The sequence below is a fragment of the Manacus vitellinus genome, unplaced genomic scaffold, assembly GCF_001715985.3.
Source record: "Manacus vitellinus isolate BGI_N305 unplaced genomic scaffold, ASM171598v3 scaffold_10_pilon, whole genome shotgun sequence".
NCBI classification, from domain to species: Eukaryota; Metazoa; Chordata; class Aves; order Passeriformes; family Pipridae; genus Manacus; species Manacus vitellinus.
Window position 1 is genome coordinate 5,929,706 of NW_021938838.1, and position 16,698 is coordinate 5,946,403.

At 42.2% G+C, this 16,698-nt stretch overlaps 1 protein-coding gene across 1 annotated transcript; it reads right to left on the reverse strand.

Annotated features, from left to right (window-relative positions):
- Window positions 1-1,511: 1,511 nt before the first annotated feature.
- HSBP1 (heat shock factor binding protein 1) lies at window positions 1,512-5,272 on the reverse strand. Its single transcript, XM_018083861.1, has 4 exons — window positions 5,172-5,272; window positions 4,398-4,464; window positions 4,104-4,223; window positions 1,512-2,897 (listed from the first exon to the last, which is right to left on the reverse strand). The coding sequence occupies exons 1-3, from the start codon at window positions 5,214-5,216 to the stop codon at window positions 4,105-4,107; spliced, it is 231 nt and encodes a 76-aa protein (XP_017939350.1). The 5' UTR covers window positions 5,217-5,272; the 3' UTR covers window positions 1,512-2,897; window position 4,104.
- Between the last annotated feature and the right edge of the window lie 11,426 nt (window positions 5,273-16,698).

The window sequence follows — 16,698 nt, forward strand, 5'->3', positions numbered from 1 at the left end:
GAAGAGCCAGTGAGTGACTTCAGCACTCCCCCAGGGTTTGGGAGATAGGAGGGTTAAGTCTCTTACCTATTTCCATAGTTTTTTCTGGCAAACCAATTCCCTGTGGCTCAGCCAGCTAAGGAAGGAAAACAACAGTGCTTTACTGGGAGTGCTGAGAAAGTCTAGAAGAGAGGTAACACCATTTGCACAAATGTTCCCTGCCAAAAACAGTCTGCAAGAACTGCAGGATGGAGTCCAAGTGATTCCTCTGTCCCACAGCAGCAGCAGGCAGTGGTACCTGCCAGGATCACCTGGTTGGATTCGCTTTGGGCAGAGGAAGATTCCAGAACTCACTCCTGCAGACAGTGAGTGTCACAGCTCAGCGTGTCTCTGGCCTATAACCAGCTCATTTAGTGCCTGAACCAGATGCTGTGAGCTGGGAGCTGTGTGTGCAGTCTTATTTACTGTACATTGTCTTTAGTGCAGAGATTAAATGAAAAATCCTCTTTAGGATATCATAATTCTGGATCATTTATCAGTGGGTCTGTTTCAAAACATCCATTTATTATAACACCATTCCTCTGTACTGAAAGAGTATCATTCCTGCCATAAAGGCAGGAACTAAAACACCAGAAGAGATGAAAGAGCAGTTTCAAATTTATTGGTGTTGCCCAGTGTAAAATACACAGCCCACACATCTGTGATCTTCAACTTATTTCTGGGTTCTCTGGTCTTAATTCAAAAACAACACTGCTATTAAAGACTGGCTGTGAAATCTGTGGCTGAGACTTGCATGGTGTCCCTCTTAATTCCTGTCACAGAAAAACACTGATTTTATTTGCTGTTCCTAATGTAGAGCTCTTGTGAAAGAGCAGCTACACTTTGTAGTTACCTAAAGAGAGTTTTGAAACAATGGCTCTTTCCTCAGGAAGAGCTGAAATGGAGCTCTGGAGAGTCAGAGGGGAAGAGAAGCAGGGGTTGAAGAGGATGGTGGTGATGGAAATCCAGAGTAGGTAGAGGTGAGAGCAGTTAAAATCAGTGAAGTGTTAAATTTATGAGGGGAAAAAATCCCTACTGAAATACAATTAGAATCTTTCCAGTGACTGGGAGAACCCAGCTTCCTCCTAAAGCTGAAATAAGTTTCCAGTAAGTTATTCTGACACAGTAAACTCCAGGAAAGCAGAGCTACTGCTGCTGCATAGGGGAGAGTGCAGGCAAATTCAGGAATGACCATCTCTGCCCCAGGAGGAACATGGGCACATGAGAATTTATAGCTGTATAAACATCATACAAAATGGTCCCCCAATTTAATACACCTTTGGTCTGTGTTCTAATTACCTACTAACATCCAGGTCTGACAGGGCATGAATCATCACCCATTCATTACACAGAGCACACCTGTAATTCTAAACTATATTCTCTGAGCAGCAGCTGTGTCAGAGCCTTTCTATAACTTAGAACTAAATATAATCTCACATGGAACAATATACTTAAGCTAGATGATGCTTTAATATACATGACCTGACTACTGGTTACCACACAACAGTTTATTAGATTTTTCAATGACATTACAAAGAACCTAAGGCTGGTATTACAAGGTATATTGATACATTTCTTATGTTCACAAAATTTCCCTGTTATTATGACCTTTTATTACAATTTCCCCTCAGTTTGGAAAAATGACCTGTCATTTTGCCCTCACAGCACAGAGGTGCTAATTTGGTGGCATTAAAAGAGCAATTTAAGTGTGGCCCACATGCAACTGCTGACTGCCACCACTGCTTGACGAAATTTGGGGTTGAAGCTGGAGGAGCAATGCAATGATTGTCAGGAATGGCTGACATGGGTCATTTTTCTTCACAAGTGACACAGTACAGACTCCCCCAAATACACTTCTCATTGCCCAAACACTCTAATGTAACCCATTAAACTGCAGGCCCATAAATGTGGATACGATAGAAAAGCAAACACTTCTCCAAATCAAGTTTTTTGAAGAGAAGCAAGGCTTTAAAAATCTAACTGGATTCTCTCCTTTTTGTCCAATATATAACTGCTTTGCTACTGAACTGTTTTGTCCAAGGAGCCAGTGATTTAAACTGAAAGCCCACGTGCAGACACTCTAAAAACACTGTCCTGTTCTGTCCAGCATCACCATTTCGATCACAGTTACTGTTCAAAGGTGATGCCAAAGGGCACAGGGACAAAGTGGAGTGTTAAAAAACTTCAATCCCATAGTGAGATTGTTCATAGTTAAGAGTTCCTTGTCTGCCCAGATGTCCCAGATGTGAGTGGCAGTGGTTGCTCAGCTGTGCACAGATGGTAAATCCGTATTTCTGGTTTATGTTCCAGGAACACACAGCTCAGGTAATACCAGGAGTAGGAGAGATGATTTTGATGTTCAGTGGCTCGTGTTTCCAGAACCACCTTATTACAGGTATGAAAAACCAACACATAAACCCCAACTAGTGAGTGCTTGATGCTTAGAACTAAGACTTATGCTAAGTTTCAATCTTGTGCTTCACTCCACAAAGTCACACAGGACAAGGCAAGGTTCCCATTTCATGAGAGTCACTAAATGCTGAGCTATCAAACATGAAACATTTAGAAAAGTACAGGAAAGAGAAAAAAGTGACTTCACAAAAAAATGCACCCAGTAGTTGAGATCCATAAGATCTGTGTTTTAATAACACAACCAATTGATCCTCATAACAAGAATTCAAAAAGTGAAATTACAGTACACAAATCAAAATATAAACTACCCTACCCCAACTATACAATGTACATTAGGAATGCAAGCTCTGTAACAATATAAAAATGCTTTTACACACAGGAGTTGCAAAAAGCCATTCTGTAATTCCAAGGATTTGTAGAAAAAAGAAAAAGTCAACTTCCAAGATTCATCTTGAGGCATTGGCAACCTGTTGGGGAAAAATAATAAGAAAATAGATTACTGAGAATTAAAGAGAATCATGCTCATCAAAAGTTTTCATTTGGGGAGTTCAGGCCAAGGGAAATGACACTGAGGGCAATGAAGCCCGTAAGAATGTGAGGTTTTTGGTACTTTTGTCAAAGTAACACAAAAAATAAGTATCTTAATGAGCCAGAATACATCTGTTCCAAACACTATACAGACTGCAGAGAATGCAAGACATGACCTCAGAATCTCAAGCTTAAGAAAGGCTGAGACATGTCTGTCTTAGTCACCCTTTAACATGAAACATGTTTTATTTGCCAGTTGCCTTCCATGGATTGCAGAAATCAAGCTCTGAACAAACTGAAGTGAAATCTCAGTGCTCAGACACCATAGTTAAGCACACCTCCCCCTTGTTTATGCTGTAACAGTTCTGGTACCTGCACTGCCTCATCTCCTCAAATGCCTTCAGCAATTTTAAATGCTGTGTCTTGTGCTGCCTCGTCACCTGAACTTATCTACATGTTTTTGGACTGGATTTTGAGCTGCCAGGAGGATGAAACATCTACTTCTCCAATGTTTCTGTAATACAGGGGCAGGTTATCAATTAAGAAATTACATAATAATATATAATATCGCATTTTCCTTTCAGTAAGAAATTTCTTTCTCCAGGGAATGTTGCCCTAGGACCCATTTTGCCTCATCCCTGAGTGTTCTCTTGCACTGCCCCGTGTGAGTCACTACCCTCGGCAAGCTCCTCGCTTACACACAGGAGGAATTTACAGCCCCTGTGACTCCAACACCTCCCTGGGCAGCCCCTTCCAAAGCCTGACCACCTTTTCCATGAGGAAATTCCTCCTGATGTCCAATCTGAACTTCCCCTGGCACAGCTGGAGGCCGTTTCCTCTCATCCTGTCCCTTGTTCCCTGGGAGCAGAGCCCAAACCCCCCCCCACCCAGCTCCCCCCTCCTGTCAGGGAGCTGTACAGAGAAAGAAGGTCCCCCCTGAGCCTCCTTTTCTCCTTTTCCCCCATCTCCCTCAGCTGTTCTCCAGACACACCTTCAGCTCCACTGCCCCTCCCTGGACACTGTATTCACAATTCTCTAATTCTGCTCTGCACAAACCCCACCTCACAAACCAAAGGAAAAAGTTCCATCTGTCAAAGGCAGTAATTTCAAGGGTTTGTCTCAAGGCCAACCAGGGCCTGTCTCACTTTAGCTCTTGTTGGGGGCTGGGGTCTTGTTCTCCCCCTCCAGCTCCTCCACCCCAGCCTGTGTCATGAGGTCAGCGATGTTCTTCTCCAGGTCATCGATGCGACAGCTCATGTCATCGAGGGCACAGGGGTCAAGGAAACGACACCATTCCAGCCCTGCTCGGGCTTGTTTGCTTTTAGTAGCACAGCTCTGCTCAAATTTTTACGCTCACTTTAAATTTATCTCACGAATCCCACCAGCAAACAGACCCTATGATATTTACTGCATAGCACCCGAGTTCAAAAAAAGGATATTTCTTCCGATGATTTGGTCAGACATGGTCTGAAATTTGTCCTGCATTTGCTGCAGCAGTGTCTGCACCTGATAGAAAGGGAGAAAAGAAACGTTTTGCTTTCATTAGAGGCTGTTGCATTATCTAATCTCATGTAACGAGGTAACTACAATGTTCTTTCATTGCTGAGCACCAGCGTGCCCAAACTCTGCAGTGTAATTATATATATATGTAAAAATAGTACTTAAATATATATATATTTACATAAATATATATACATATATATATATACACACAGAGGACAACTGAGGCTTACAGTAAACATTAGAGTAAATTGGCTGAGCACTGAACAGGCTCCCCACGGCAGTGGTCACAGCACCAAGCCTGTGAGTTCGAGCAGCATTTGGACAACGCTCTGAGGCACAGATTCCTGGGGTGTCCAGTGCAGGGCCAGGAGTTGGACTCGATGATCCTTGTGGGTCCCTTCCAACTCTGAATATCCTATGATTTGTAAGACCTAAAAAAACGCCCGTGTTTCACAACCAGGGCTAAACCCACAACGGCTGTTTCCGCATCTTGTTAATCCCACAGAGGCCGGTTTTTTTTTCGGTACCACAGAACCCTGGAATGGCTTGGGACGAAGGGACCTTAAAGCCCAGCCCGTCCCAACCCCATGCCACGGCCAGGGGCACCTTCCCTAGATCAGGGTGCTCCCGTCCAACCTCCCCGTCCCGGACCACTGCTCTCCCCGGCGCCCCCGGCCGCTGTCCCGTCCCCCCGCGGCGCGGTCCCTCACCACGGCCGTCAGGTCCTGGACGCTCTTGGGGTCGGTCTCGGCCATGGTCGCTGCGCTCCGGCTGCGCCTCTTCCGGGCCGCGCCCGCCGCTTCCGCCGCCTCTCGCGAGAGCCGCGGCGCGCGGGGCACTCTGGGAGTTGTAGTTCCTCGCCCTCGGGTGTTCCACCGCTCCGGCACTACAAAGCTTTTCGGTCTTTGTACCTTTCAGCAGCGTTGGTGTTCATTGCCCACAAGTCACATGTTTCCCTCGTTAATTAGAATTCTATCTTCTATTGCTTAGTGGTTCTCTCTCCGCATGCTGATTGGTGCCATGCTCAGTCTTCCTCCTCTTTCTTGGGTTTCTTGGGTCTGTGGTCACGATCTCCCCCTCCCAGAATCACCTGTTGCCCAGTCGGAGCTGATTCAGCACAGTCACTCAATTATCTTTATTAGTTTTCTTCCTTATCTTGAGAGTTCTGCCAAATGTCCCTGTGGCCCCTTAAATTCTGCATCCTCTGTGCCCGCTATCAGTGTTACATCCTTGTCCCCAAACTCCCACTCCCTCCACCCCAGGTCTGAGGTCACTGGAGGATGTCCAGCCCTAAATATCAACATGTTCTGCCAACAAGTAATTTGTCTTTTTAACACCTGGACATCACTTAGTGCTTTTTAGATCTACCTGTTTCACGGATTAAATCTCCTTCCTTCTTGTTGGCTAGGCTTGAAAGCACACAAAGATCAGACATCAAAGAACATCCTTTCTTAAGAAAAATTTCACAGATTCCACATTTTGCAGCTCCGGACTCTGCTGGGCCCCTGGCCCCCCTGGGTGTTCACCCAGTCTGAGGGACAAACTAAGCCCTGTGTGGGGAGGGATGGCTTCAAAACAGCTCTTTTTACCCCAGAACATTGAGCCTACATGTAATTTCACGCTGAGAACAAAAGCTCCCCTCACACAGTGGTTCAACAGTCCTACTCGTGCTCCTAAACAATGACTTTGTGAGTTAGGGAATTACAGATGTGTTTGTACAGCCTGAGGATATGTATGGGTGTGTTTTCATAGACTGTCTGCTGAGCATTGCTCTGTGGTGGGTTAATTCGGAAGGAATGAGCAGCTCAGCCCGGCAGCACACACTGCAGGGGCTCCAGAGGGGCCCCCTGGGAATATATTATTGTGGCAAATACTGTGTCCTGTCCTGGGCTTCTCGGTTCAAGAAAGACAAGGAGCTACTGAAGAGGGTCCAGCAGAGGCCCCAAAGATGATGAGGGATCTGGAGCATCTCTCTCATGAGGAGAGACTGCAGGAGCTGAGCCTGGTTAGTCTGGAGAACAGAAGTCTGAGAGGGGATCTCAGCAATCTGCACAAATATTTCCAAGGCAGGTGCCAAGATGATGGTGCCAGACTCCTTTTGGTGTGTGCAGTGACAGGATGAGGAGCAATGGCCATAAACTAAAAGACAAGAAGTTCCACCTCAACACGAGGAAGAACTTGTTTGCATTGAAGGTTGCAGAGCACGGGGACAATTGCCCAGGCAGGGCATGGAGTCTCCCTCTCTGGAGACATTCCAAACCCACCTGGACACATTCCTGTGTCACCTGCTCCAGGGTGACACTGCCTTGGCAGGGTTGGACTGGGTGATCTCCAGAGGTCCCTTCCAACCCCTACTATTCTGTGATTCAGATTAAATCCATGCCCACCCCAGATTAGTGACATACTCATTAAGATACCATAAAGCTCCACAGGATGGATTTGGGGATGGACACAGGATTAGTGCTCCCTAAGTGTCATGTTATAGGGGTTTTAGACCCAAACTGCTCATTTGTAGATTTTGTTTGTGAAGTGAGCCCATGTTTGCACTCCTTGGTTATTGTGGACCCAGATAAGATCTGAAGTTAACAGCCACATTGAATATGAATCTGTAAATGGAGAATGTTTAACAACCACATTGAATACGAGCCTGTAAATGAGGAGTGTTTCCCCCTCACAGCAGGTGGTTCTCAAATGTCTCCTTTCCCCTGGAAGATGACACGATGTGCTGACACACTCTGCCTCATCCCACAGCCAGGAACAAACCTGAGCTGCAGGGTGTTTGCATTATTGATGTGCCTTTTGGAGCACTGTAGGAGTAATAAAAAAACCTATTTAGTGCCAGTTTGGGGGAATTTTGTTGTCTTTTTAAAAGTAAATATGGCTTCTGGTACTGAAAAATGCTGAGAAATTGTCTCCCATTCGTTTGGTTTATGTATTTAGGAAAGGTGGTTGTTTTCAGAACTGTTATTTGGAATCAGATAAACTTGTTGTGAAAAGTCCCTTTGAACAGACCCAGACCTGGTCCCTTGGTGCTAATGAGACATTAGTGATGTGACCTCACCCCTTCGTTCCAGACTGTCACCAGTCGTGGCAGGTTTGGATACATCTGGTCCCTCTTTTAGCTCAAACCTCCTAATTCCATGTTCCATTTTAGGGTCTGGACAAGCCCTAGATACTTTTGACATATAACTCAAAACAGGAGCCCACTAACCAGTCCTTGTTATGCAGGAGTCAGATCTGACTGATAAAATGATTCCTCAGGCCATTAAGGTTTTTAATAAGTGTTAAATGGCTTCACACTTGTTCTCATAACTACAAATCTTTTTTTGTGTTAAGATAAAATATTTTTGTTATTTGTTTGCTTTCTAGTGTGATATGGTTAAAAAATGAGTGACATTTTGCAGAGTTTTGTCTCCTTTTTGAGGCTGCACTGAAAGAAAATGCTATGCAAGGAGGACTGGTGGGATTAATGACCCTTTCACAGTTCTGTTTGGAGATTACTCAAATAAATGGAGCTGCAGAAGGCTGAATTCCCTTGCTGGCTTTTTACTGACAAAGTCTTAATTTAAAGTATACAGGGGACGAGGACTTGTACAATTTACAAAGAGCCTGTTGTTTTCCTTAAAATCAAGGGAAATGTAGGAAGATAAATTTAAAAACAGTTAATGAAACTCCTTTAAAATTCAGGGATATGCAGTCCCAATGCAGAACAGTTGGACCTCCTACAGCAGCGGGTTGTGTCAGGTTTTGGACAAAAGCAGCACATTTTCAGTATTCCAGAGAACTCAGAATGAACTTTGACTTTGAGAACCATGGTAGGGATTTCTGGTACTGGTGTCTTTAGTTCTAATCCAGTTCCTGTGTCCTTTGGTGAAGAAGGATTAGAGCTCAACAACTTGAAAAAAAAAAGACTATTAATTTAAGAGCTTACTTTTTGTGCCAGTTGATGCCCAAATCACTTTAAGTAGTTAATGCTGTAGAATTAATTCTACATTTGTTGTCAGGCCTTCTTTCCAGTAATCATGACCCAGGGATTGGGTGACATCCACTGAAATCTAAGTTCAAAAAGGCACAATAAAATTTCCCAAAGGTGGGTTTTGCAAAGACAATTTTTTTTTGCAAAGAGTCCATTTTTAGCAAAACCACTTCTGTTGATTCTGTACTGGCCTCAGAGATCTGTGGGCCTGTATTTATGTCTTTTTTTAATAGCAGTTCTACCAGAGGACTTTATTCCTGGTGGAATTCTAGTGCATTAGCTCACTAGTAACAGTTAGAAAAGATGAAATTATTATATCTGTGTACTGTGTGAGGCAATAAATAGCAACTATACTTTAATTGCTTTGACTATCAGATCTTATTTGTGCTCCCTGATGACTTTCAGATAATTGTGGTTGTTTTCATACAGAGATTGTTCTCTCAAACTGTTACAACTCCTCTGTTCCTTCATTTCAGAGTGCTGAGTTTATGGATCTTAAGACACTCAGCACATAAAATCACAGATTTTCTTTTATTCAAGTCAGAGATTTACAATGAAATCTTGAGATTAAATTTTAATATCTCAGTTACAACCCGAGTTCCTTGTGGCAGAAATTCTTGGGAAAATATAAAAATAGGACAAATAGAATTTATTTATTACTTCCAAAGCAATGACACTCCTTAGAGGCTGTTAAATATACATGAGGCCAGAACATATTAAACAAGGACTGTGCTTAGAAAACAACTGTCAAGAGGAAAGTAAATGTTCAGTATCATGATTTGTGGATATTTAACTGGATAAAACACAAATTATGGAAACAGCAAACCCAGGTCAGGAATAAACGTGAGGGTAATTTGTATTAAAGCAAAAACAGCAACTAAAACAAAGTGCTTTTGCATGCATACCTTCGTGCAGTGTGACCCATGCACCAAAATGAGATATTTTCTTCTCACATATAATTATAACAAATAGAAGAGCTGAGTGCTGGTTTTGCAGCCTTTGCATTTCCAGTCTAATCAATCAAGCCAAGGAATTACTTGAAGGTTCACAAGGGTTTAGTACAATGAAGTTATTTTATGGTTTAACTCACAGAGAGATAAGCCTGTCTTTACAGTTTTAACTTGTTAATTAGCCCTGTCTACTTCTTTCCCCAAAAAAGGAATGTGCACTAAGAGCCTGATCCTGCAAGCTGCTGATTATGTGGAATTGCAGGTGCTGAGCACCTCAGGGTTGAACCATGGTTGTTCTGCAGGCCTAGGTCACACAAAAGGGGACAAAAACACAGCCTGCCAAACTCCAGGCTTTTCCTTGAGGAAGACACTGAAGGTTAGAGAGTGTGTCAGGCACTAACTACCCAGTTTCTGGCTGAAATACAAAAAGTGCTCCCGGAGATGTTTGGGCTCCAAATGAGGTGATAATATTTAGTCTCAGCTGGGAAGTTGGAGGAGCAAAAAACAAATTTAATAGAAGGTTATAACAGCAACCTCAGTAAAGGGCATGAATTATGTGGGTTCACTCTTGTGTAAAAATCCTGGATGGGGAATGGGAAGAGAAGGGGTTTGGAGCTACAGACTGAAGTGGGCAGAGGGGGGAATTTCTGCACTGTAAACTGTATCCAAACAATGACTATAACAAAGCCACTCTAAGATTATTTAATCTTAACTAAGATTATTTCACATTTTTTCCCCCTGAAAAATTATTAATTTTGCTAATTGTAAGGGTTTTCTGAGAGACACCAATTCTGTTACTCTCCTCTTTCCTAACTCCACTCATCAGTAATTCTGTTTAAAGAGTTCTCTGCTCTAAGGATTATACATTTATGTTTGAATTACAGCTGTTGTCTCTGCTTGATATATCTTCATGTACAGCTTGTTTGCTGAAGCCTTCATTTCTTTCCACAAATATAAAATAATGATTTCCTTTTCTTTTTTTATGCACAATAATGAAATATTCCTTTATTTTATTTCTTGCCTTCTTGTGGATGAGCAGTTTAGGGATGTCTTACCTTTTGAATGCTAAAAGTCTACCAGAATTAGCTGAAAATTTAAAGGATGACATTTCCTTGGATATTTCTTATAGAATACATTGGCATTTGTGCTGCTTTGACTAGACAAAGCTGGATGATTTGATTATAAATACTTCATGTGTGGAGGAGAATAGGTAATTATTCTCAGTGTCTGCTCCGCTAAGATGTTTTTTTTCCCTCAGTTATTGTGTTAAAAGAAGTTTGGCAAATCAATCATGTATTTACAACTACATCTCTCAGATTGAAATTAAGGACAGCTGAAATTTTTCCTCATTGAAATTTGAAACGTTTCCGTCCAATTCCAACTCTATGAAACTGCAGCCAGCAGAAAAGGATCATTTATAAACAGACAGAGGTGCCACCTGGAAAACAAATGGAAAACACTGGAAGCCAGGGCAGAAAAGGGGGCAATTGCATGGCTGTGCAGCCACTCTGGATAATGGGGAATTCTAAAGGCTTTGCAGAATGTGTAAATTTGTAACACTGGAGCAATGACAGCCAATTCCTGCTCTGGCTGAAGCTGGTGTTAAATTCCCGTGGTCACAATTAGATCAATGCTGAGCTCTTCTTTTGCAAAATCCACCCACCGAGGAATGAATAAAACCAACATTTGTTTGCTCAGCACCATGATAGGGAAGGAAAGGTTTCCAACTGCAGCATCCAGGCTGAGATGGGTCTACATTTAGCTTCCCAAATTACTCATTAGAACGACTTCTTCATGTTCTGCCCAAACTGCTCTCCAGTGCTCTCAGCACAGGAAAATCTGCAGTTGTCTCATCTGTTGTGGATAGACTGTGATATTCCCTTATCTGCTTCAGTCTAGACTTCTTTAAATGTTAACAGCCTTAAAAGTGATGCTTGCAGTTCCCTGCAGTTTTCCACGTGCTTAAAGAGTTTTTGACGGTGGACAACAGAAAATTCCTCCCTGTTCATCACCCCTTCCCTGGTTTTGAGCCATGTTTTTAGCAATCCAGCATGATGCATAAGCAATAAATACTATTCTGTGCCTTGGATCTAGACAGCTGGTTCCCCAGATTTTGTGCAGAGCTGCTTTACAACCTGTTTGCTTGGCACAGAGCTGTTCCCTGCTACATTATTCCTATGATTTTTCCTGTGCCCAGCAGACTGGGTGCTTGTGATGTGTCAAGTGAAATCCGACCACTGTGTCCGATGTAAACAAACTCACAAGACTTGTCTCTCTGAGGAATAAAGCTTTTGATAATGTGATCATCTCCTCCCAGTCTGTCCCTGGCACTCCCAAGGGAGGCATTAATAGAGTGAAGATCCTCTTCATTTAGGGCACTCTTTACCCTTAGGGCACCTTGGGTCAGGTTGGGGTGAAAATAAGTAGAAACCAGAAAAGGAAAAAGTGTTTGCTCACGAGAGTCCACACCAGACACCACTGAAGTGAAAAGGGTCTCTCCATAACCCTGGTGGGATTTGGGGCTCACATGGATCCTTTTCCAACAGGCAGTAGGGCAGTAAGATATAGTGCATTTATTTCATGCTTTTTAGGGTGATCTCGTAGGTTCTGGAGTCTGACTTTTGATTTTTGCATCTCCAACCCACCCTAACCATGTCTATAACCACTTCATTTGCCTCAGTGGGAGAGACTGATCATTTTTGGCTCACAGTAAGGGGTTAAGGAATGGGGTGGAGTGTAAAAGCCTCCTGTTGTGTGCTCCTGTTCTACTCCTGTTGCCCTGTCCGGGAAGAGAAGACTGTGTGTGTAAAAAGTGGCAAAATGATAGTGTAAAATTTAAGCCTTGACATTTGGATCTCAAGTTGTTACCTTTCTGTGCCACCACACCTCACTATTCAGTTTTAATCTTAGTTTCACGTTGTGTCAGTGCTGCCTTTTCTCCATCCATCATCCAACAAGGTCTCCTCATGTGAATTTAACAGCAAATCAGTCCTAACATGGGAATGATGTTTGTGCTGAGATAAATAAGGCTCTCAGTGCAGGGAAATCAGCTAAGGAATGGCTGTGAAAAAATGTTCACTGATCCAAATTTCTAATGTTCCTGTTCCTAAGTAAGCATTTCCCATGGGAAGCTGTGTCTCCAGCTCCTCATGCTGGATTCAGTGTGTTGTTATATCTGGGACATATATGCTATATTGAATATTGCAAGGCTGTTCCCATTGCCAGATAAGATGGAGAACTGGTTTTATCAGCCTGATCTCTTTTCCCCTTGTATCAGTAACATGAGTGGCTACTATCAAAAAAACCTAGTTCTTTCTTTATGTTCTTATAAACTGTAAAAAGATGTTTAGAGCCTGTGATAAATGAGAGTTACACTTGTGTGCATGTGAGAGAACATAACTGTTCTTCGGTCTTAAAACACTGCCTGTTTTCAGACTGTACATGATTATTTTCAGGTTTTGGATGCCATACATTTCCATGTGTTTCCTTTGATATTCAGTGGGGAGTGCTTATTTATGCAGTAAAATGCACAACAATATACAATATCAAGCTATAAATGTAGCAGGACTCCTGCTACAGTCTCCTTGAATGAATATAATATTTTCTAACTCCATGCAAAAAGGTGAAGCCTGTGCCAAGCATGGTATTGAAAGGATCACAGAGTAATATCCCATTGGGATGAAACAACCAGCAAGTTTAAGAAGAAATGAAATTAAAGTATAACCCTAATTGCAAGGCAGTAAAATTCAACTCTCATTATTCTGGTTACACAGTCTTAGAAATGCTTTTACTGTATCTGAAGCTATAGAACAAATCCATTAGAGGTATAACCTGAAGGGGACATTGAGATCATCTTTCATTTCCCTGCTCTGAGGCTCCATGGGCTGAAAAATTTCAAGCAATGTATTGTTTTACAAACTGTATGTGCATGCATGAGTGCCAAGGGAAGAGTAAATGTTATATACTATAAGTTTCCTGCTTTCAGATGTCAAAACTCATAACTTGAGCAGGGTCAGTAACACAGCTGTAGAAGTCAGAGAATGATGGAAACTGAGAGGAGTCACATTTTGAAAATAAATTAGAACAGAAAACAATCCTCAAAACAATGTGATAAATACCTGTGAATCAATGTTTGTCAATGTGTTATTTGTGCACACTGAGATTTCATTATTCAGTCAGCCCTGAGTAAAACTCCATCTAAAGCTGCTGGTTATTTCCCTGCCCTTATGATCATAATCATAATCATAATCATGTTGAAATGAACCTCATGCAGAGTTAGTGGCCTGTGCATTTCTTATAATCCCAAACGTCCCCTGTGTTCAGTAATGTGATTTCTGGGGTCAATGAGACCCATTACTGGGCTATGAATGAGGCAGGTGCTGGAGGTTTGGCTGGATCTGGAAAGGAGAAGGAAAAGCATTTCTGTCATCCTTTGAATCAAAGCCGGTGGCAACCATTGATTTCAACAGGAAATTACTGCTCCTGTCAGGAGGAACTCTGAGGACATTCCTTCCCAAAAACTCCTTTGCTCTGGAAGCTTCAAGGAGTTACTTCATTTCACCAAGATTCTTGTGTTTGATTTTCTGCACTGCCTTCGTTTATTCAGGGTGGAGAACACTGACTGACTATCCCTGCTTTTCCATAGGGCAGTCCTGGAGCCTCCTTGGCTCACTAGGAACATGTGAGATCACTTGGGGTGTGACCTGTCCAGGGTAGAACTGAGGCAGGAGCTGTCCAGGTGGGTGCCAAAGCTGGATTCTGCTCATGGAGTCAGCAGAGAGTTCTAGCACTCAGTCAAACTGTCTGGCTGCATCACCTCACTGCTTGTTACAAAGTCATATCAGAGTGCTTAAAGATCACGATGCACTTGTTAATTTGATGCTTTGAATAGTTAGGAATGCTCACAAAACAATTTTACAAACAGAAAACCAATTTTACACCGTACCTGCAGCACACCGAATCAAGAGTGATCCATCAGGGTGTCACCACCACTATTCATGTCGCCTGAAATGGAGTTTGACTGGAAAGATGAAAGAGGAAATTAAGCATAACAGAGTGATAATAGAATGATCAATGCTGCAGACTTTGTGTGTGCATTGCAAAGGAAGATATTTTGTCAATGTTAGCCACAGATGTGTGAGTGAGGTGATAAGTCTTATCTGAAATACAAAGCTAAATGGAAATCATTAGTATGGTGGAGTTAACACTGGGGCTTTACTAAGCAAAGCAAGAAAACCAAGAAGGATGAGATGATGTCCCAAACTTTCTCTCTCAAGAAAGCATAGATAGTTCTTTGTCATGAAATTCCCTTTTCTCAATATTTGAATCATGATTCTGTTTTCTCTCGTGAGCATTGAGTGCAAAGAAGGAACTTGCAGAGAAGTCCTTTTCCTCTAGCACTTGGGTAGCCTGGGTTGTGAACCAGAAACCTGTTGTCATAAAAACTCTCACTTGTTACTAAAAGTCTGCTTTCCATGGAAATAAAATCATCGCTTTAGGGCAAAGATTTTCTTTTCAGTGGGATATTGGTAGAAGGAGCCTTCACTCAATTGAATAATCTGTGCTGGATATCAAGAGCCTCAGATTCATCTCCTGTGAAGCCTTTTGGTCACCAGAGTGTCCCTGAACACCGATCCAGGCAGGAATACCCTCGTGTCTCACTTTGGGAATCCTCCACAGTCAGCAGGACTGGTGCCTGTGGCAGACATGTTTGCAAAACTCTGTGTAATGCCATTTTCAATTTTTTATTATGTTAATACTTCCCATAAGGGAAAATGAGGCTTCTGAATGTCTGATTGCTTATAGGGTGTGGCATTTATTATTTATTCTACCTGCTTTTGTTGATGGTTGTTGCTAAAGAGATATCCTCACCCTCATGGGTTCCAGTGCTTTTACAGAACATCAAGTTCCCTGGATATCATTACAGGAATCGTTAGGGATCTCCACCTATTTCCCATCCTTCCATGCAAGTGAGAGTTTCAGAGTTCCCCAACTATGTTACATTCAGCATTTTGATTGGGATGGATTTCTGCTCTCTGGCCTGTTTTACACAGCTAACAAGGTCCTTATTGACAGCATCTGATCCACTCTTTTAAATGGTCTTAGCTACTTTCCTCAGTAATATCAGATTTTGAACCAGATAATGGGATTACCCTATCCCAGTGAGATGATTTAAAATATCTTGTGGGGTCAAAATTTCATTATTTTAATCTTCCATTGACCATTATATGAACTCTTGCAATTCACTGTGGTTTTTCTACAAAATTAAATTGCTTAGCAGTGGCTTGTATCAAATCTTTTTATAACATCCTTGAAGAGTCAGTAGCTTTCCAAGACAAGATTTTCTTCTAAAATTCCTTTTCCACACAGTAAACTTTTACTTTTTGGCATTACTGGCTATTCAAATTCCAAGTCATTTACCTTTGGTTTCCATTTACTGTTTAACCCATTAAAAGGGCAATCACCAGTTGGCTTTAAATCTGTGTTTAAATCAATCTGACCACCACCAGAGCAGTTCTGTTTATGGTTTAGATGATGGCAATCCCAACGTTGTTGGTGGTGCATTGAAATTGTCAGTTTTGGTCAAAACAGAAAGTTTTGAAGCAAACAGGAGAGAACTGAATGGATATTTGGGGAATCATTTGGATATGGAGACCAGTCACCAGTTTCAGAGATCATTAGAGTTTTAAAAGCCTTGGATGAGCAGGAATTTTTCAGAGTCACTACAGTGAATTAGGCATTGAGGGAGGAACTCAGCCTTGAGAAAGGGCTTTTTGCTAAGCTCTTTACCAATGTCCTTGTTAGATCCTGTTTTCAACCCACTGTGAATAGATTTCAGTCTCCCAATACATGACTGCCTGGTTCTTTGTAATTCATTGCATTCAAATTTAGTGTTCTTGGGGATTTTCTTCATTCTCCTTTACTTTTGTGGAAGGTTATTTGTAAGTATGTACATTCTCAGACTGGATGCAACCTAAGCCAAAACTCTGGAGTGTTTTCACCAGCAATCTTGATTTGATCCAGCACATTATTCCATATCTGCATTTAGATATTCATACAACAGATGTTAGACTTGAGCTTTAGGGTTTTGAGTACATTTGGATTCTATTTGTTTGGGAGCTCATGCTTTTGCTAAACTCTTGCCATCCTTCCAGGACATTTTGGTTGAGGCAGTGCCAGTGCTGAGCAAGGTCTGTTGTCATGATCAGCATGATCTTCTTGATCCTGCCCCACTAGTCTTCTGAGAAGTTCTAAGTGCAGCTGGAAATGAGATCCCTGCAGCAGAGGCAAGAGTTCACTTTCTCTCCCACA

Coding starts and splice junctions, on each gene's coding strand:
- HSBP1 (XM_018083861.1), bottom strand. CDS start 5,216: ATGGCCGAGACCGACCCCAAGAGCGTCCAGGACCTGACGGCCGTG. Junction 4,465..5,171: donor TCCAGGACCTGACGGCCGTG/GTGAGGGACCGC, acceptor CCTTTCTATCAG/GTGCAGACACTGCTGCAGCA. Junction 4,224..4,397: donor TGACCAAATCATCGGAAGAA/ATATCCTTTTTT, acceptor ACCCCTGTGCCC/TCGATGACATGAGCTGTCGC.